The sequence below is a fragment of the Strix uralensis genome, chromosome 33 (genome assembly GCF_047716275.1).
Source record: "Strix uralensis isolate ZFMK-TIS-50842 chromosome 33, bStrUra1, whole genome shotgun sequence".
In the NCBI taxonomy this organism is placed as follows: Eukaryota; Metazoa; Chordata; class Aves; order Strigiformes; family Strigidae; genus Strix; species Strix uralensis.
In genome coordinates this window covers 1,037,287-1,058,671 of record NC_134004.1, presented here as the reverse complement: position 1 = coordinate 1,058,671, position 21,385 = coordinate 1,037,287, and the positions used below count along the sequence as shown (strand labels likewise).

Sequence of the window (21,385 nt, the reverse complement as noted above, 5' to 3'; positions counted from 1 at the left end):
TGCGACGCCATCCCTTTCACCACGGTACACAGCAGAAACCCACCGTCCATAGCACAGACATCTCAGAGTGGGGCATAAACGAGAGCTGCAATGGACTTTTGCATCACCAGATAAAAGCGATGACCACAAGGCTGCGTTAGACAAGTTGCTCAGAGCTAATCCTGCTTACTTCTCTTTCCTTTTAATTAGTCGTCATTAAGCACTGATACACCACAACTCGCTCACCATGAATAACTATTAATCAAATAGAATATTAGCTCCAGTTAATTGCCCGTATTTGTTCTCTGTCATTCCCTGCACTAATAACAGCCCGCATTTGTAACCAGTCCCTGACATAACTAGTTCTTGAGTAACCCTGAGCTCACAAGTCTGTACCAGGGAGACAGCAGCAAGATCCTACAGACTGGATGTGACCGTGCTTCCGTGGCTCATCAGCACCCCAAACATATTTAGCCTCACAACCTGTTTTTTGAGATTGGCTTCATGGCTGGAAGGCAGCGAGCTAGGGTGATGCTGTGATGGGCCAAAGTCTCCGAGGAGGCCTAAGAGAGGATTTGCAGAGGAAAAGGTTTCCTAGGACCACAATCCCACCTCCTTCAGACTCACCCATGGACTGGACTTGTTCTCCCCACAATCTCTCCCTTGCTATGAGCAATATTCCCACAAATATCTTTTTTAAAGAGAGGACAAGAATAGAAGTAGAATAGTTCAGTTGAAAGGGATCTGCAACAATCATCTAGTCCAGCTGACAGTATTGTTACCCACCTTTTGTGGAGGAAAGAACAGGCCTTCACACATCCTTATGGGTCCCCTCTAGCTTGAGATACTTTATGATTCCATGATATAATTTGAGCAATATGGAATATTTTGCATCAACCTTTCACATCAGTTCAGTGGCACTTACATGGTTCCTCTGGAGGGGAAAAATATTTGGTTTATTGTTCAACAGCAGCCTTTGTCAAAGCTAAAAATGGACTCTTGGTGCTGGTGCTCTGCATCCCTCTAAAATAAAATGGTTCTTTCAACTCCAGCTCTGCCCTGGGGGAGTGCTCCTCCCAGCTCGCCATGCTTTAAAATAACTACAGAGTCTGCTAACGAGGGGAAAAAAAAAAAAAAAAAAACACAACAAAACAAAACAAGTGCTATCTTTCCAGTAAACCCACCAACCTCAATGACATAGGGAGCAAAAGGCTTTACAGACATCACCCAGGAACGGGCAAATGTGCCCCAGGCAATGGAAGCAAAAGGAAAATAGACTCGTTGGACAATTAGTGGATGGTTTGATGTGAAGAACCATGCTCCAGAGAAGAAAATATCATTTCTCTTTTGGGGATTAACACCAAGAAGTAAAAAGACATTTCTGAAGAGCTGAGTTGGCAAAACTCCCCGTAATTAGAACACAGCCGGTACTCCAGCTGTTGCGTGTCATTTTTTCACACTAGAATTTCTTTCTTGACAGTGATTTCTTGGGGCTGGTTCCCATTTTTCTGGGTAGGAAATCTGTGCCCAGGCTGTAAAGCTCTGGTACTCCGAGGAATCAAATCGTAGTAAGTCATCTGGCGTTTTGAGCCTCTGAGAGACTCTTCTGCGTCCAGTTTTGCCTGGTTATTTAACCACAGCCCACATCCTGCTTTTCAACACAACCCAACCTCAGCTCCATCTCCAGCTCTGCAGAACCGCCCTTGCTTCCTCTCCTCTCCATGCTGCAGGTGGTAGAGGAGCAACAAGCAGCTCTAGGGATCCGTCCCCTAGTAAGAAATCACAGGAGAAAGGGAACAGTGTTTCATGACATTGCTCGAGGCTGATTTATGACCTCCCAAGGGTGGCGAACGCTGCATTCCCCAGCTTTAATAGAGGGGGCAGGGTCTGGTGTTCCCTCAGCTGGAACACAAATGAATAAAAGCATCAGGTTCTCTAGGACCACAATCCCATCTCCTTCAGTGGGTGATCCTTCAGCTCCCCGCGTCCATATAGATATATATGTTGTCCCCCTGTCATCCTCTAAGGACACAGCAGCCGCAGTAGCAATCGCCTCAAGAGACCACGGGCAGGGTCAATCCTTGCAGCCTCCACCAGTCGCCACTCCATGATGTGGGAACTGCGCTCCATAGCCTTCACCCGGGCTGTCTTCGCAGAATTTCTGGCAACTTTGGTCTTCATCCTCTTTGGCCTGGGCTCTGCTCTGAACTGGCCCTCGGCTTCCGCCCCAAGCATCCTTCAAATCGCGCTGGCTTTTGGCTTGGCCATCGGCACGCTGGTCCAAGCCCTGGGGCACATCAGTGGAGCCCACATCAACCCGGCAGTGACGGTGGCTTGCCTCATCGGCTCCCAAGTCTCCTTCCTCCGCGCAGTCTTCTATGTGGTGGCTCAGCTCCTGGGGGCTGTGGTGGGGGCTGCCATCTTACACGAGATCACCCCAGCAGACTCCCGCGAAGGCTTGGCTATCAACAAGGTAAGACTCCAGCCCATGGATGAGCTTGGGAGGGAGCAGGAAACACTGGGCAGGGCTTTTGGGAAGGCTGAGAGATGTGAAGAAGGGTTTTGTGGCCAGCAAAAACCCTCTTCATTTAGTGTTGGGTAGGAAGCCACTGCCAGCTGCAGCCCAGCACCACGAGCCTGCTGCACCAAGGGTCCTTCCAGGAGCAGGGATGAAGGCAAGACTCCAGGTTGCCTCCTCTGCTTTTTAAGAGTAAAAACAGAGGTATGATCCAGCTGGCCACATAGACACCTCCCTTACAAGACAAAGCCACCATCATCTCAGTTTTATCTGAGTCTGTATTGTGGAGAAGTTGGATTCAGAGGAGCCCAGGTGTTTAGGGAAGGATATGACCAGAAGTGTCACCTCTCCATTCCTCTTGCCGCAAGCTCGTCCCACTTCCCAGTCCTGGCGTGGGTCCGGGCAGCCTTTTCTCCCCTCTGCACTAGCAATGCCACTATTTACAGGCTGCTGTGCCAGATTGCCAGCAATGGGGATTTTGCGCCGGGGGGTGGGAGCGAGGTCTAATTCCCAGTTTTTCATTAGACAGCACTGCTCGTTAGCTGCTTCCCATTGTGAAGGGGTGGCCACACCAGGTCCGGCTGGTTCATCCCAATGCCCAGCACACACGGGTGCCCTGGCAGTGCCACAAGCATCACAAGGATCCCAATCTGGTTTCACACACGCAGGGAAAAAAGAAAACTAGGCAGCCCTAGGAAGCCATGAGGGGACTCCCCAGTGGTAACCCAACCTCCAACACCCCCTTCCCCACCAATGCACATAATAAAAACAGGGAAAAAAAAAATTTAAAAGTCACAGTGTTCACTATCCCCTCTCCATGCCCCACCACTCCTCTTCAGATGGATACAGGCAGCTGTATCTCCTGTAGAGACGCCCATGCCAGGACCAGCATCACACAAAACCAAGCGAGTGGTGATGGGGGGGGGGGGGCGCAGCATGTTTTAGGAAGCGACACATGGAAATCCCCTTTCTTGCAGCAGGGAGGCACTGGCAGGACCCAGCTTTGCTGCCAAAGAGATTAAGAGGGTTCAAAAAGTGCTTGCAGATTAATCTGAACAAGACTATTTAGACTGATAATAGCTGAGATTTAATAAACCCAACAAAGCAAGGGAGACTTTCAAGCCGCCCAGCTCTGTTGTTTATAGCTTAAACCACCTAAAAGAGGGAATAGGGATTTTGGTAATTTTTTTTTTCCCCTGTGGGCTGTTCATCTTGAGATGTTTGCACAAATTACTCTTAAAAAAAAGGCGGGGGGGGGATACTGGAGAGGAGAGAGAGCAAGATCTGACTCTGGATCTTGGCCAGGAGGGAAATTGCTGCCTTCGTGGCATCACCGAGCAAAGCGCTCTCAGGATCAGCATCTGGGAGGACGCACAGTGTCTGAAGCAGGAGTGATGCAGGGAAAGAAAGGGCAGAGATGTGCCAGAACAGGCTGGGGGAAGCGACAGTGAAGAGAGACCAGAGGCAAACAGGACTGCCAGCTGCAGATCTGGCTGACAGTGCTGCCAGATCCATCCAGATCTGGATGAAGAACCGCTAAGGAGTGTCAGAAAGCAGAGTTGGAGGAGAGGGAGTGCAACCAGGCACAGCCTCAGATCAAATCTGACAAATTCTTTCAGTCAAAAAAGTGTGGGAAGGGAATAGTTTTTTAATGCCAAAACATTTCTTTTTGACATTTTCAAAATGCAGTTTGTAAACTTTTCCAAAAGGCATTTTGCATTTTAAGTCTGAGGAAAAGAAAAAAATAATTCCTAGGGGAAAGAGAGGAGTGGGAAAAAATACACAAAGAAATGTCAATAAAACATTTCCTGCCAGGTCAATCAAGTATTACCCATTGACCCACTTTTCCTTTTACGTGGAGATTTTTTCCTTCTTTTCATATTGGTGCCAAAAATCTCACCTATTTCCTGTCTATTTGGTTCCCCCTGATTTTGGTTTCCCCCTCCGCTTTTGCAACCCAGTCACCAAACTTGCCTGTCCCTGAGACACATTTTTCCTCCCCTTCCAGCTGCACAACGAGACAACGACGGGGCAGGCAGTGACCGTTGAGCTCTTCCTCACCTTCCAGCTGGTCCTGTGCATCTTTGCTTCCACCGATGAACGCCGGGAGGACAACCTGGGCTCTCCTGCCCTGTCCATTGGCCTTTCCGTTGCCGTGGGGCATCTCCTTGGGGTGTGTAGAATGGGCTAATACTCAGCAATTTTTAGCTTGTCTTTGTGCTTTTGCCCAAAGCTTGCTTGGCTGCATGATCTGGGGTGGATGGGGGATTTGTAATTCACATGGTGCCCACGGTTTTCCAGTGGATAGAGGAGAAAAATCTCATCAAAGTTATAACAGAGCCACAGCCTGAGGCATGAAAAAGCTTAACCTGCTGGGCTCTGCTGCTCCTTGAGTCCTGTAGGGAGCTCCAGGGATCAGCGGGGTCTTCTATCCTGGCGTGAAGGCACTTGAGACCATGATAAGACTGGGAAGTATTTGGGGTGGACACCCAGGGAAATCCCTCCTGGATGACAAACCAAAGCAGCCCCCAACACTCCCAGCCTCTCAGTGCATGCATTCAAACAGTAATGTTTACACCACATCTTCCATTCTTAATGCTCTGCAAGCCCATGTGTCTATGGGACTGTTCTTCTCCCACCCTCAGTGACAAGGAGCAGCAATTTTCTCCAGGAATAGGCACAGAGGAACTTGTCCCCGCAGTCCTTGTCACGCTGCAGGGCCACGTCACCCAGCCTGCAGCTGAGTTGCACCATGCTCAGGACACCTGTGCTCGCACAGAAGACGCACAAATACAGACAATTCATCCCTGTTGACACAGGTGGTGGAAGCTGCTAGCATCCCTTTTCCTGGAATAGGAGGGTGAAACATCAGCTTGTGAATGAATCATGCTAATAACACACCAGGATTTTTTAAAATGTGCTAAAAGGGCTTAGTGCTAACAGTAAGCGTGGTGTTTCTCGCAGATCCGGTACACTGGCTGCTCCATGAATCCAGCCAGATCTTTCGCCCCTGCTGTGATAGTTGGAGACTTCAGTGACCACTGGGTAAGCAGCCAGGTCTACGTGTTGTTTTAGTGGGATGAGCCCCCAGATTACCAACATTCCTCGAAACCTACGGAGCCGGCCAGATTCCTGGCATTTCCATACCAGCTCCCAGCTGGAGAAGAGATGTAGAGATTAGCAAAAAGAGGTGGGGCTGCTGGGTGCTTAATTGGCTTATCTAAGCAGGGTGCATTGCAACAGGAAAAGGGTGTGTGATTTATTGACCATGATTTACCAAAAGAAGCAAAACTAATGGAGAGTGGAGCTCTTCTTGCCCATACTGGGGACCTTTCCTGGTTCCAGCCATTTTCCACCAGCTCCTTTGGGAACACTCTCAGGCATTTCCACCTGCAAAGAGCACGTTTGGAGCCAGAGCTGTGGTGGTTCAGAGTGTCCAGCCCAAGCTGGTATCCCCCTCCTCTCTACAGCAATGTGTAAATGGGTAGGAAGACACTTCTCCAGGGGAACCCAAATCATTAAGCATGCTCATGATGGGCCTGTCATTAATGAAGATCACGCAGCTCTCAACAGAGGAGGAAAGACAGAAGAGGATAGTTAGGTATATTCAGGCACAACAGCAATATAAGCCCCCTGCAACACTCTTCAGAGATCTTGGTTCCTCCCCAACTCCTCCAAACTCAGGCTGGTTTTTGCTCACCCGACTCTTCTCTTCCCCTTTCCCTCAGGTCTTCTGGGTGGGCCCCCTGGTTGGGGCAGCAGCAGCCTCCATCATCTACAATTACATCCTCTTCCCGCAAGCCAAAACCTTCTCGGAGAGACTCGCCATCTTCAAAGGCTTCGAGCCGGAGGAGGACTGGGCGGAGCGTGAGGTCCGGCGGCGGCAGTCGGTGGAGCTTCACTCCCCACAGACCCTGCCGAGGGGGATGTCTGAGAAAGTGTAGCCAAATCTCCCCCTGGGCTGAGAGAGGAGCTGGGCAATACTCTGGCATCATTTTAGACAGTGCTTGTTCAGATGAACATTTCACCTCTCCCCTCTCTCCCTTCGTTTTTTCTGGGGGACTGAAGTTGACTCATCTCCTGGGGGGATGCACCGTGATGGCCCAATGCACCTTCTGTCACCCAGCTCTCCCCATGGCTGATGGTTTTCTGATGCTGGGGGAAAATGCCACTAAATCAAAACCACCGGTGTAGCAACAGGAACGAGGACACTGGGATCCTACCCTGGGCCAGCTCCTTCCACGTCCCCCTTGCAGAAGTTAGTGCTTGGTGGAGTTTGTTGCCCTCACGAAGAGCTCCGAGGCGCTGCGGAGAGTTGTTATTACAGCCATTTGCTGGGTGTGGAGGTTGCCACCCGATGCCTCATTGCTGTTGAACTCCACTCACCTGTCCCCCATTTCTTCTCGCTGCCCGGCTCCTTGCACACACACAGAGGAGTGCTCGCTCCATGCTACAAGTATCTCAAAAAATACAAGTTTTGCTGCTGCGAAGAACCAGATTGCCATTTACCACCCCCCATGGGATGCAGATATCCTTCGCTCACATGGAGGCTTTCCTGAGGAGACAGGACTGGAAGCATGTCCTTGAGTCCCTGCTGACCCCACCGGGGAGCTCTTGCAATGAGAAACCTCCTGATTTTCAGCCCAAATTCATCCACAGCTTGTTTGTTCTTGGACCAGTGTTGTCCTTTAGCTTTGATGCTTCATTTGTCTCCCTCGTTTTTGCTTTTTTTCCTCTGTTCCTGTTCCACTCCGATTCTCAGATGAGTAACACAAAGTGTTTAAGGTGTGGTCTTCTCCATCACTTGCTTCCTACAGCCCAGACCTTTTCCATGGCTGCATCACACCAAAGCCTCATAACCACCCCACCTCCTTCTTCTGCTGTTGGGACTTTGGGTTAGTCTTTGGGATGCAACTTCGCTCTTTCAACCATTAATTTAATCCCGTTTCTACTACTTAGCCTAAAAGTCATGCATTTCCATCAGGGCATCCTAATGCTTCTTCCAGCTGGTGGGGTCTCCCCAGCACAGCACCATCACAACATGTCATCACCGCGTTCAGGCTCTTTCTGCTAAGGCTGTTAATGGAAATATTCAGTAAGATCGGACCCAATTCCAAATCATAAGGAATATTACTGATCATTTTCCTCCCTCTGACTGTTTTGACATGAACCACCACCAAATGATGCTCTTCTCTTCTTCTTTATCCACTGTGCTCTACTTATACCAGTCTCCTCCTCCTTTTGAATTAATAATTTCCTCTGTTCCTCACTGTGCTTTTCCTCAAACATGTGCTAATTGCTGTTGCTGGAGAGAAAAGGAGAAAACAAGCCAAGACCAGGCGTTACTGTGGTCTTCATTTCACCCTGCCAAGTGAGGCTGAAGCATGGGAGCTCTTACATCCCCTCCTCTAGCTGTCATTCGATGTCCCCCATGCCACGCTGTGAAGCAGGGGGAGAAATTATCACAGATACCAAGCTTTATTTGTTGTAGCCAAGGATCCATTTTACTCTCCTAGTCAATTAATGCAAATATCCCCAAAAGGCTGCTATCAAAGTGCAGCAATTTTAGCACTGGTTTAACCCATTCTCTGCCACAGTAAAAATATTAATTCTCGTCCTCCACTTTGTACCTTCAATGGCAAAGGAGCTTTGAATATTATTTCAGAAAATGCTTGTAAAAAAATATCTGTCTGTTCTCAGAGATGGGAAGTTAAATCCCGTTTCAAATCAATCAGATTCTATTTAGATCACCAAATATTCAGTTTTAAAAGTAGTTTGTAATTTTGTTACTTTTCAAAGGAAAACAAAACCCAAAGAAACTTACCCAGAAGTTATCCTCTCAATGATAAGATGCCATACAGCTGATTTTTTTTTTTAAGGGGGGGGGGCAATATTCAAGTAATTACATGCTTCTTCCCCTTCGGATCTAAGCATTTAATTTATTATTTACCCTGACAATGTTTAAGACCCACATAAACTGCACAGAGCCCAAAAATGAGTTTTAATGTCTAATAATTACTGTACTCTTTCAAATAAAGTGCTTTAAATTCACTTCTATCCACTGAATTAGTACATGTGAATCAAATAATGACACATTTATGGTCATATAGTATATGTACAGTATATACGGTAAATAAAGCAACTTTCCAGACCCTAAATCCCACAGCCACCAGTGCAGCACAGCCCAGTCCAGCTTCGAGTGCAGCTACCTCATGCCACCAGCCTGTTGATGTGCAAAAGTGACATTAAAAGGACAACCCCCATCTTGAAAATAGCGACCCACAAAATAAAAACCATCCCAGCTTCAGCACCCCTTGGATGCTCTGATTGGTGACCTGACTGGATTCTGGTCTCAGCAGGCCAGCGTTAACACAATGCAATCTCACTAAACCAGATTTTCAGATGGCTACAGCAGCCTGAGTCCTCTCGAGTCAATCAGGAACACGAATTTACCTTCTCTGCAGAGCTGTGTCATTGACTTCAATGACACTTCCAAAACTTGCGTCGTCAGGAAACCAAGCCAGTCATTCCAGATTTACACCAGGACAACTCGAATTAGAGGGCAGGATCAGCAACCCAGAGATCAGAGCTGCCACAGACTAACCTAAAACCTTGCTAAGTTGATAACACTTTGTATATCAGACCTCAACAGAAGTGCTTTGAGCCAGGATTTGAAACCATCCAGCCATGCCTATCCATGAGCTCATGACCCCACAATAAAGATCTGCAATACGTATTGCAGCATACATTAACTTTATTAGCTTCATCATGGACCTGAAATCAAAATGAAAGTCACTGTACAATGTGTCTCAGATCACTTTACTTCTTACGTCCTGCCATCACTTGAGACCATGAGGCTTCCCTTCACCGCCTGTTGTCCCACCTCTGAGTTCTGGAGGTCCTCAGCATGAGCAGGTTTGGGGTGGTCATTCTGCAAAACGCTATCGTTTCCTTGGGGTGCTGTGAAAATTCAAGACATGCCCAGACCCCTTTCCTTGACTTCGCTGCTTGGCTGCCATATTCAGCCCATCCTGTGGATTTAAGACACCAATTAAATGCCAAAGTACTGTACATCTTCAGCAGAAACATGTGATTTCACAGAAATACCTTTTGAACCACTGTGTTGTCACCCAGGGTCACACGGTTCCCTAAGACGACTCCCCCAGCCACCTCTGGTGAGCTCGCCATCCCACCAGGTCCCCAGGGGTCCAAAAGTACACAGTCCGACACTGGCTGTGTCTCAAGGCCTGGAGGTCTGGAGAGGCTGCTGGGACCAGCATCCTGGGATGTGCTCCGCAGCATGGCACCAAACCAAGGCACCACAATATTTCCCAACACACCAGCCCTACCCAGGGGAGGAGGAACAGATGCAAAAGCTGATAGAGATGCGCAAAATGTTATTTTGAACAGTATCCTTGTCTATTCCAGTGAAGGAAATCTCCCTTTCTGCACGCTCCTTTGCCTTCAACATCAGCCTTCACCACTGACCTCATGAAATGCACGCTGATGCCTTTTACAGGCGTCTTGTAGTTAGTTGAGACATTCCCTCATTTCAGCATCTCAACCTCATGAAGGAGGGTTGCAACACTTACCTACTGGTTTTTTACCTTGTGTAGAGGTGGGTGAAAGCAATCTGAAAGCATCCAAATCTCTGCTCCAAAGAAAGCTGAGTCAGTCTGTCCCAAGAGTGCAGACCTCAAACCCAGCACCCAAATTGCTTCTCCATCATGTGGCTGCAAATGGGGAAAGCGCAGTGCCTTACCTGGGGGAAAATGGGAAGAAAATCAACCTGGCTTGGATAAATCCAAACCCACCGGTATCTTGGAAATAATGGTGCAGGGCAAACTGCTGCACTCCTGTAGAGAAAGGCTCACATTTGTAGGACAGAGAGGAACAGAGCACAGCTTCAAACCTCAGAGATCAGAGCTGAGTCTCTGAATTTTGTGGCCTGACCTTGTACAAATCCTCCAGTTTAGGATCTTCAAGGCCATATGAGCATTCAGCTCCCATCTGGCACCTGCCTTGCAATGGCATGACCTACCTAGGATGCAGGCACATCATTATTTTTATGGATCTGTTTATATATGTAGAAATATTTCCCAAGCATGTTTTCCTTGAGGAGGGGCCAGGAGGCTAAATCCATCCAGGAGAGCAAAAGGAGGAGGTAGAGCCAGATGTAGTCTGGGAAAGGACCACAGACCTTCTCAGAAGGTGGCTGAGAAGGGGGAAGCCAAACCCCCAGCTAGTTCCTGCATCTTCAAGGCTTACAGCGAGTCCCGTTTCACAAGGTTCTGCCAAAGGGTCTGGGTACGAGACCAGAGGCTCCGCTTTGATTTTCAGCCTGATTTTTCTGGAATACAAACAACCTAAAGAAAAATCACAGAGAGACCACTCTGTTCAAGAATCTTTAGCTCCAGATCTGATGCAACAAGGGATGTTACCACCACGAGTCCCTTTAAATTCTGATCAGTATATGCTATCTAAATTTTTAGGTTGAGATATTTCTTGATGCATTTGCTCTGGGTCTCAGAGGCAGAATGGGGTGAACAACTGATTTTCCAGTTCACCGGGGTAACCAGCTCTCCACGTATTATCACCAATATTTTACTTTGCAAAGTCTTGGGCTTTTGAAGCCAGGTGATTATGTGAGAATTTCAGCTTTTAAGAGTTTCCAGATTCCTCTCTGTTATGTTATTTAGAGCATTTATAGGTGCTTTGGAGCCTGGTTGTGCTTTCAGTTTCCCTCTGCCTCGATGCAACTCAACCACCTCCACCCCAGAGCTGGCCCCCGCTCTCCAGCCAGCTCCATGCCTCCCCGTCCCAGCAGCACGTGCAGCAGAACAGCATTGCCGAGGCGAAGAGGGGAGATTCCCGGTGGCAGGTCTCTCCCCACATCAGTTCAGCTCTTATTCCCAAGCGTGCTCCTCGCAGTCCTGAAAGGAGACTGCATGGGCAAAGAAGACATTTCTACAGCAAACACATTTCAAGAGGAAAAACACCACTGCCCCAAACACAACTCTGTCTGAATCCTGAGGACAGGGATAAACGGCTGCTCGCCCATAAGAATTCAAAGTATTTATCTAGATGAGCAGCAACGCAGCCTCTTAATGTCCGTCATGCAGGTGGCTTTGCTGGAAAGGGCTCGACCTGAAAATCAGGACGTCAGGGTTTCAAGCCCAGCTTTCTTCTCGCTGTGTGATCTCGTACAGGCCTATTTTTCTAACCAGCCCTTTGCTTTCCCTGATACACATTATTATCCCCACGTGACGATTTAATGATGATTTCAATGCAATTTAATTATTAAGGATGCTGGCATTTCCATCGCAGGCCAGCCCCAAAGCATTTGCATCCACTTGTATGCCTTAGAGACCATCAAGTAGCTTCTAAGCGAAGAGCAGAGCAATGTTGTTATTAAGCATTAACACTATTCAGCGTTAAATGGCATCATCCCTGTTTACAGGCTCACAGGTTACAAGGTCACTGTGACCACCCAGCTCAGCACAGCAGCCACCAAGGGCCAGAGGACAGCGTCAGGACTGGCCTCATGTCAAAGCAGTGGCATGGCAGCGAGGGACACGGAGACAGCCTCAAAGCCAGACTCAGTCTTGTGGGGGTGTTTGCTCCAAAGCTGGGTCAGGTTACTAGGGGAAGCAAAAGCCTCGTTGCTCCAGGGCAGGAGAAGGTGGAAACACCATCAGCCTCAGGCCAGCAGAGTAATCCCTTGCCTTTACAGAGACCAAGCAGATGGTGGGTTAGATAAGAGAAATCCTTGAAAGCCCTGTCTGAAACAGCTGTACAGAGACATCAGGTTGGGCTAGAAAGTGATGAGGCTTTGCACTAATCCCACCACTTTCCCTACCACCACGGCAAGCAGCAGCCACAGGAACTGAGGACGAGGAAGGGAAAGTTTGCTACTTCTTGCTCTACTTTTAATTCCCAGTGCATATTATTTTTTTTCCCCATCAATGGCTTTCTGCAAACTCCCAAAGCTGAGCCAACAAGAAACACCCTTTCTCTTAAAAACAAACTAAACCAAACTTTCTCCTCTGGTCATCTAATCCCAACTAATCACAGATTCCAGTGGAAATAGTTGTCTCCTGTTACTATTATTATTCCTGCTTGTATTCTTGTGCCAGTTTTAAGGTCCTTGGTTGACATACAGAGCCAGATGAGGGGGAAAAAACAAAAGCCAAGCTGGTCTGGGTCTCAGCAGCATTTATAATCTGAATTTGGCCACCTGCAATACCATCTGCCAGGCTTTGAGGTCCAACATGAAGTTGAACTCATCAGAAGCCTGGGCTGCCATGGAAATGACAAATGAATAGCAGCCCCGTGCGGGCTCAGAAAATGAAATCAGCAAACTGGGGACGACAGGGACCGACACACGTATACAGTTAATAACACACACGCCTCTGTGGGTGAGGCAGGGCCTCAGGAGGGCCCCGGGCAAGGATGAGGCACCAGCTGCCTTCCTCCCACCTGGGCACCCTGCACCCCAACCCAGCAGTGGGCTCGGGTCCCTCTCGCCCTCCAGCACTTCGTCCCCAAGTCCTGTGGCCCCACAACTGAGTGGTAGATGTAGACGATTTTGGGGTTGTGTTGTTTGTCTGCCCAATGCCAGTGAGGAGAAGGAGGAGGAGGAGTTAGACAGCTAAACCTGTCCTCCTTGCAAAAAGCCTCCTCGTCTTCTTTCCTCCAAAAGCCTAGGGGTGAAACAAGGCGTGCGTGACCCCACCATGTAGGTGGTGTCTGTCAGCATGACCTGCGTAATGCCTTCTCAACATCTTGCCCAATTCAATTAAATTTGACACATCAAAGGCACTTTCAGTTCATACAAGCTCCTTGGAGGGCATGCAGCTGGGGAGAGGACAAGGAGCCTTCCCAATGCCGGCTCAACACGGTTAGACATCAGAGAAGCCAAGCAGGAATGCCCCAGTGAGCAAAGTCCAGCAAACAGCCTCAGGAAAATAGGTTTTGCACGGCGTGTTGTTAGAGAAACATCTTGTTTCTCTCTGGAAGTTTTCCCCATCATTTCCAGCCATATTTGATTACGTCTCCTAGTCAGCTGGAGGATTTTGCTAGGAGGTTACTATCCACAGCTGGGAACCTGGGAGAGCATCTTCTGGATTTTTAGCTAAAGCGAGGCGTGTGGCAGAGAAGCTGCCAGCAAAACGCAGCCACCTCCAAGGTAGATCTGTGGCAGGCACATTACGAAAGGGTTTGGAGGATGGAAACAAGGTGCATTTTATCCAGCTGGAGCCACAGACAGGGCTGAAGGGAAGTGGCAAGCAATTACTCCAGCTGGAATCTGGCCAGGGTGTCTTGAAATACCAGCTTGCAAAACTTTCACCAAAACACGCCAACGGACCAGGTGTTTCTAGGATAACAGATCTGGTCTTTAACTCTGCAATCTTCCCCAGGATCAGCAGAACCAGGAGAAAACCATTATGAGGAATTAATGCTGTAATGGATCCTCAGTCCCTTGAGACTCTCTGGGTCTGTTTGCTGAGCTCAGGGCTTTGGGTACGGCTGGAGGAGAAAGGCTCATTTATTTTCGGCTCTGGAGGAAGAAGTCCCGTCTTCTTGCTCTGAAGAGGAATCCCTCCCAGCTCTTGAGCCCACAGGATGTGTGCAGGTCTGACTGCACCCAGCAGAAGGCAGCAGCGAATGCAACTTTTTAGTGCTTTTTAACTTTAAAGAGGGATTTAAATCATTTTACCAATCTCCTGCATGTAGAGCTTCGCTCAGCACGTGCCGGAGTGTGACCGCTTCTGCAGAGGCGCGTGGCAGCCACGGATAATCTCAGCCTGGGCTCGCTGCGTTAGGCACGGAGAGATGGCATCGCTTGAGAAAGGTGAGATGCGATCAACCAAGCAAGGAGAGCAGATCTGGCACCCAAACCCATTTAAAAAAGAAAAACAGCTCCTGGCACAAGGCTGCAAGGACTATGAGGGAACCAAGAATTCATTGTTAAGTGTCACTGGAGCCTTTTTCTTCCCCAAAACCTCAGTCCCCAACAGCTCCGCGTTGCACAGCACTGAAAGCCTCCCCCCCTCCACTCCCTGCCAGCCAAGGATTTGCAGCTGGACAGATTTAGGATGGGGGGCAGCAGCACAGGAACGTGAAAGGAGTCGTGTAAACATGGCCTGTGTCCGTGCAAAGCCTGTGGCTTTATGCTGACGTTCCTAAGAGCAAAATCATTGGCCTTGTTGAGCAATAGCTTGAAAGGCAAAAAGGAAAGAAAAAGGCCCAAGATGACAGGGGTAGGATACACCCTCCGCAGCTACAGGCAGCCAGCACCCCCAACAGCCAAGTCACACACTGGCAAAACCCACACCCGATGCTCTGTAAGGAGCAGCAAAGCAGAAAGGCAGCAAAGAGGTCCACAGTCAGGCTCTGCAGCAAGCCGCCCTCTTTATCCGAGCCACACCACCCCCATTCAGCCTCCATCCAGGCACCCCGAGGAAGCCCCAGCTTGTCTATGGCTTCCCGGCTAGGCAAAGCGTCCCCCAAACCCTGCTCTGCTCCCAGGACAGTCGCAAGCCACTTGTTTCCTGGAGTTGAGCTGTCTTGACAGCCTGGGAGCAGCTTCAGGTGCTTAACTTTGCTTTACGTTTCAACATCCCGTGTAAATGGAATGCGCGGGGAGCCCTGCCCCAGGAGAGCTCCTCCAGCCCAACACTGGCAACAAGACTTTTCAAACAAAAATACAGTCCTCTCCAGCCTGCAAGCACACGGAGGAGGGGAATATTAACTACACCTCTGATAATGAAACACCCAGAACCTGGCGAGAGGTAGTAAAAGGGAAAAGCAGAGGAGGGAGCAGAGCTTCGTTATGCAACCGCGTTATCTAACGACCACAGAGACACCCTATAGGGGCTCTTTGTTTGCAGAGGGAAGGAGAAAGAAATGCCACCAATATCTGAGTCACTGGTTCACCAAGAGGCTCCGAAGTTATTTTCAGATGGAAACTTTTCCAGTTTCACATGATAATTTGGGAGGACTGGCTAATTCCCTGGCTCCACCCACCGCCTTGTAACACAGCTCCCTGCTGCTCTTGCATATATAGATAGGTATGGCCCTACAATTGGGTGCAGACAAGAGCCTGGAGACAGAGGAAACCTAAACTTTCTTCCTTCCTAGCTGCCCTCCACCTGCTCCCACCATGAAGAAGGAAATATTAACCCTGGCCTTTGCTCGATCCGTCTTTGTCGAGTTTATCTCCACACTCATCTTTGTCTTCATCGGCCTCGGCTCAGCCCTAAAGTGGCCGTCCGCCCTCCCCAGCATCCTTCAGATCTCGCTGGCGTTTGGCCTGGCCATCGGTACGTTGGTGCAGGCGTTTGGCCACATCAGCGGCGCCCACATCAACCCGGCGGTGACCATCGCCTTCTTTGTCGGGAACCAGATCTCCTTCCTCCGGACGCTTTTCTACGTGATCGCCCAACTCGTCGGGGCCATCGCCGGGGCTGGCATCCTGTACGGCGTGACACCGGTCAATACACGTGGCAACCTGGCCATCAACGCAGTAAGTGTCCCTACCTGGAGGTCGTTCCCTTGCCGTGTGGTCTTTCCTTTCCTTCTGAGCGCGGAGCTGGTGCCGGCACCAACCCGGAGAGCCAAATCCATTGATCTCGGCACATTGTCCTGCGTGCGCAGAGGGATGGGAATGGGATAGGAGCAAACACTAGCTAGCCAGCAGAGCATTGACATGACAGCTTTATTGTGTGGGGTAATGAATGCATGGGGTTTTTTTCCTTTAATAAGCGCTTCCTTTATCCTAAGGGCCTGAGTGAGTCACCCGCACCATTGAGATGTTCTTGACTGCAGCCTCTCCACCTGGAGATTAGCGCCGGGATAGGAGCTGCGCCAGGACGGAGGGGGGAGGGCAGGGAGCAGAGCCCAGTCAAACCAGTATGAGCAGGGGGAGCAGAAGCCCACTGTAACCACTGTGCTGGGGGAGCTGGGAAACGGAGGTAGTTGGAGAGGTGGTGGAAAAGAGCTAAAGAAGGAGCAACGCACGGAGGGTGTGGAGAGGCTGTGAGCAGCAGGGGCTGCTCTTGGAGGAGGAGGGGAGACAGTGGGACCCTCTGAGATAAGCAGGGATGAGGAGCGTGTCTCAAACCCTTGGGGCAGTGCTGGGAAACCACCTGAAATGGGAGTGGTGGGGCTGCTGCTCCAACCGTGGCCAGGTCTGGACCCCTTGGAGCAGCACAGACACGTTGCAGAGGATTCGGTCACTAGGATGGGGTGCTGCAATGCTCCACGCTCCCACATGCTGCACGTCCCAAACCAGTCATCTTTAGCCAAAAACCAAACTGCGACAGTTTGGGTCACTTTGCCCTTCCCATGCCCAGTGGGGACGAGTCCATCTGACAGTCCCCAGTGGTTAGTGCAGAGGCACTGGGGCAACAACAGCCCATTTTACCCCCATGACTGCACCCCAACCTTCATCCAAACCCTCATCCTTCATCCCAGGTGCTTCCATGGTTGCTACCAGCTGCTCTCCAGCCTCTTGGGGAGGGGCTTCACAAAGCGGAGGGGAGAAGAGTCAGGATACGACAGCTCGCAAGGATCAAGAGGGAAAGAAATTCAGGGAAAAAGGGACAAATCAGTGTGGGATTTGGTGGGAAAGCGTTGAGTGTTGGGAGACAAGCAAGTGGAGAAAGATGTGGACAGCCCCAAGGAGGGAGGCTTAGGAGAGAGACAGATTTTGGAGCATTAAGCAGAAAGAAAGATAATTTCTTCCCTTCCAGGGAAAGGAGCAGTGAACCCAAGCAGTGGCCTCCACAGCGCCTTGTGCCCCAAGACTGGTCAGGGGACATGGGGGTGCTTCTTGTACGTGGCTTTGCCAACCCAAATCCACCAGCAAAGCACCTAAGAGCCCTCCTGGTGATGCCGAGCCCCAGGAATGGTTAATTATTGTCACTCTCAATGGTTCACAGCTCAACAACAACACGACCCCGGGCCAGGCCCTCGTGGTGGAGATCATCCTCACCTTCCAGCTGGCTGCATGCATCTTTGCGTCCACTGATAACCGAAGGAACGGCAACGTGGGCTCCCCGGCACTGTCCATTGGCCTCTCCGTCGCTGTAGGCCACTTGGTGGGGGTGAGTGTCCAGGCAGGAGAACAGGGCAGAGGGTCCCACTGGGGCAGGGCTCCCCAAAATACTCTTGTGTCGTTGGTCCCAGAGGGAGCAGCAATGGGAGAGCCAACACGGGACATATCTGGGCTCCCTGACCATCATGGTGGGGGAATCTCCACCCCTCTGCAAGAGAGACGGCATCGGGGCCATTTCGGTCCCTGCTTCTGAAAAGTTGCTCGTGACTGCTGAGCACCATGATGCTTAACCTGGTCTCCTTTCCACACTGACAGATCTACTTCACCGGCTGCTCCATGAATCCAGCCCGGTCCTTTGGGCCTGCGGTCATCGTGAGGAGGTTCAGCCCAGCACATTGGGTGAGCATCAGCAGCGTGCTGGGATGGGCTGGCCGATGGGCCAGATGCAGGCAGCAAGGGGAGAGGGCAGCGACTGCCTTGGGAATTACAGGGCTGGGTGTTTCAGAGTCCATCCCAGGCCTAAAAGGATAAAGGGGGCTGGAGAACAAGAGAGGCTCTTCCCCTTGACGCATGGGGAACTGGTTATCCCCATAGCACAGAGCCAGCAAGGGGACAAGCATAAAGCCCCCATGCGACGGCGCACTCGGAGCTAGGGCATCATCTGAGGTCAATAAAACCCACACAGTAGCCCAGCTTAGGCTTTCCACTCGCCCAGCGCTGCCTGCAAGATCTGACTCAGCCTTGCAGAGCAGCCCCGGTGCCTCCTTTCGAGCCCACCACATCTCTGCACTCATAAAGAGCTCGATGGTGGGAATTAAGAACTGGTGGTTGGCAAAATGTAAACTGACCTTGAGGTTAGAAGAACGATTGTGGATGACTGAGGCAACATTAGGGAACATTGTGTTGGAGCGCCAGAAACAGCAGGTCAGAACACCACCTGCAGAGCGCGCGGTGAGCGTGTGAGCAGTAAACAGATAAAACCTGAAGGTCAGTAGGATGTAGAAGTAAAAACGAACCTATGTAAACAAGTGGTAATAAATTGGGAGCTGGCACACAGCGCGGCGGCATTTGCTCTTGGCAATGCCCCCCCTTCAACAAACTGGCAAAAGTTTGTCATTACTCAGCGCGTCTCCCCGCTCCCGACTGGTCTGAGACTGACGCTTGACATCTTCAGCAGGGAAAGGTTGAGGGGATTTCAGCCCAAGAAGTCTACTGGAATGGGTATTTGTATCTCTCCATGGGCTAGGAGATGTGGAGCAGCGAGGGATGGTGGTGTGATGGCTGGACCTGGTGCACCAGCCTCCACAACTTGCTCTCACTCTCTCCCTTGTTGCTTTCTAGGTGTTCTGGGTTGGACCCATCCTCGGGGCTTGCTTGGCTGCTCTGCTCTACTTCTACATCCTCGTCCCCTACTGCATGAACATGTCAGATAGGGTTGCCATTGTCAAGGGCACCTACGAGTCAGAGGAGGAGTGGGAAGAGCAGAGAGAGGAGAGAAAGAAGTCCATGGAGTTGACCCCACCATAGGAACAGTTGGAAAAAAACAAGCGAAAGGAGGGGAGGAAGCCCCACACATGGGCTCATGTGTGCACCAAAGCCAGGCAATGAACACATCCAGCTACAGTAGACTCTTAAACAAAAGTCTTATAACTCAAAGACCATCTGTGACTAAAGAAAGGAGTATTGCAGTCTCTGTGTATATAATCCCTCTACATGAGTGTGAGCACTAGAACCTCTCCTAGCTTAACTGCAGCCAGCTAAGCCCAGCAAAGGAGTCTCAGCCCAGGGCAGCCTCTCAGAAGTGGTTTTACACCCACTCGGCTGCATCCCTGCCCTCCTAGGTGCAAGTTTTGCACAATTTTCAGAGGCCTGAGACTACACGTTCTGGTGCACACAGGATTTCGCCCCTGTGTCCGATGGCCCAGGGGGTGGAAATACCCTGTGGATACCAGCAAAGAAGAATGACTGCCTTGGGCAGGTAAGCGCAGCAAAATCCCCTGCTTCCTCCCTGCCACGGGCCCACGCTGCTCATAGATGCTCTTTCATGCATTAGCTGGTGCTGGTGAGTCCTATTTATTTGTGGCTGCAGAAAGAACATGATTTTTGGATTTTGTGTTGAGATCTTTGTAATATAGTTTATTATTTATTGTGAATAAAGGAGATTTTAAGAGAGTCATGGCTGCAAATCAGCTCAGGTATCAAATTTTAGGAGCAAAAATGGATTAAGCTGGGTGCAAAGCTGTCCCAGAGAGCCAGGGCAAGAGCTTGGACCCAAATCCTGTGGCAGCTGACACCACGAGCAGGTGGTTTGGCAGATGATAGTCATTAGTCCTGAGAGGGATAAATGGGCACTAGTGTTGGAGTGGGGGCAGCAGGAGGTGCCTTATGCCCGGGTGCTAGGTCCAGGGCGGTTTGAAGCCCATCTCTGGGGCTGACAGGAGCTGGGAGGAGCCAGCAGCGATCTTTCACGCACTGTGCCGGTTTGACTCGGGCACAACTTTCTGCCATACCAGTTCTCCCAGACAGCTCCATGGGTGCCCTCAAAACTTGACCCACAACGGTCCCCAGCCCCCTCACCAGCTGCCAAACCCACACCTTCACCCTGACCTTTGCTGGAGCCTTGCTCTTCCAGTTCTGCCACAACCCTCTGCCAAAGCATCTCGCTCCTGACCTGGGCATGGGGACACTGTGCGCTGGCACCGTCCCAGCAGTCCCTCCCACCTTGTGCAAAACTCCACCATCACAGTCCCTCTTCTTGGTGCAAAGATGAGGTTTCCACTGAGCTCAGACCCCCAGGGAGGTGGGAGACGCTTGCCTGGGAGCTCCCTGATACCAGAGGCAGCTCAATCCCAATCAGACAGGTTATGCCGCCTTTGCATGGCAGTGCCAGGGAGGATAGGAGGCATCACCTATATTTTAGCAAGCCCAAACAGATTTGTAGTCCAGGCTGTGGCACTGCACGAGCCTGGGCAGCAGTAGACCCTTGTCCCTCATTTCCCTTTGTCCCCCCAGTTCTCAACAGAAGAGTTTGGTAACAAGCAGGAGAAGAAAAGGAGATGGAAGAGCCCTTAGTTTGGTCCCACAGATCAGCAGCAGAGCTCAGAAGCTAAAAATGCAAGCCTGCACCCTGTATTAACCCTCTCACCTCACCCCTCCTCAAGGATGGGCCAAGATCTACGACCCTTCTGTGCCTCAGTTTCCTCTTTCGTAAGGGGGAAGAATATTAAGCCCCTTTCTCATTGGGAAAGGGCAGCATGGTCACGCGGGACATGGGAGATGCTTTACAGACACCAGCCCCAGGGAAAAATTAAAGCACTTCCAGATCCCGGGACATCTGAGCAACTCACAGTGAGACACGGGGCTGGGGCAGGTCAGCATTCCTAACAGCTGCATCCCACGGTCTCCTTCCACTGCACCCCTAGACCCTGAAGATGCACCCAAAGGGTGCGTTCAGGGACCACCCCAGAGCGGGGAATCCTGGGCATCCCCCTCGCTCCATCCACCCTAACACCGGAGGAGGGATGCAGGAGGCCTGGCATACCCCACACCCCAGCCCGTGGTGGGAATTGGGGGCCACCACAGCACCCCACGGAGGGGCCCAGCCCACACCAGCGCTGCCAGCGTGATCAACAACCAGGAGAAGAAACCCAGCCTGGGTGTGAGCCCTCCGTGGGGATGAATCAGAGGATCCTGCGGCAGCAGCTTTGCGTCAGCACAAAAAGCACCCAGGGCCTGGCTCGAAAACACGGGCAGGATGGTCCCACACAGGGCTGGGGGACACAAGCAATTAACCCCTTGCCCTGTGCACAGGCAGGGGCAGACCCTAA

At 50.6% G+C, this 21,385-nt stretch overlaps 2 protein-coding genes across 2 annotated transcripts; both read left to right on the top strand.

The window, feature by feature from the left end:
• The first annotated feature begins 1,948 nt into the window (after window positions 1-1,948).
• On the top strand, window positions 1,949-8,554 carry AQP2 (aquaporin 2). The gene is made up of 4 exons (XM_074853828.1): window positions 1,949-2,452; window positions 4,506-4,670; window positions 5,462-5,542; window positions 6,226-8,554. The coding sequence occupies exons 1-4, from the start codon at window positions 2,087-2,089 to the stop codon at window positions 6,439-6,441; spliced, it is 828 nt and encodes a 275-aa protein (XP_074709929.1). The 5' UTR covers window positions 1,949-2,086; the 3' UTR covers window positions 6,442-8,554.
• Window positions 8,555-15,647: 7,093 nt separating this feature from the next.
• On the top strand, window positions 15,648-19,085 carry AQP5 (aquaporin 5). Its single transcript, XM_074853825.1, has 4 exons — window positions 15,648-16,025; window positions 17,443-17,607; window positions 17,874-17,957; window positions 18,900-19,085. Exons 1-4 carry the CDS (start codon window positions 15,663-15,665, stop codon window positions 19,083-19,085), a joined length of 798 nt encoding a protein of 265 aa, XP_074709926.1. The 5' UTR covers window positions 15,648-15,662.
• The last annotated feature ends 2,300 nt before the right edge of the window (window positions 19,086-21,385 follow it).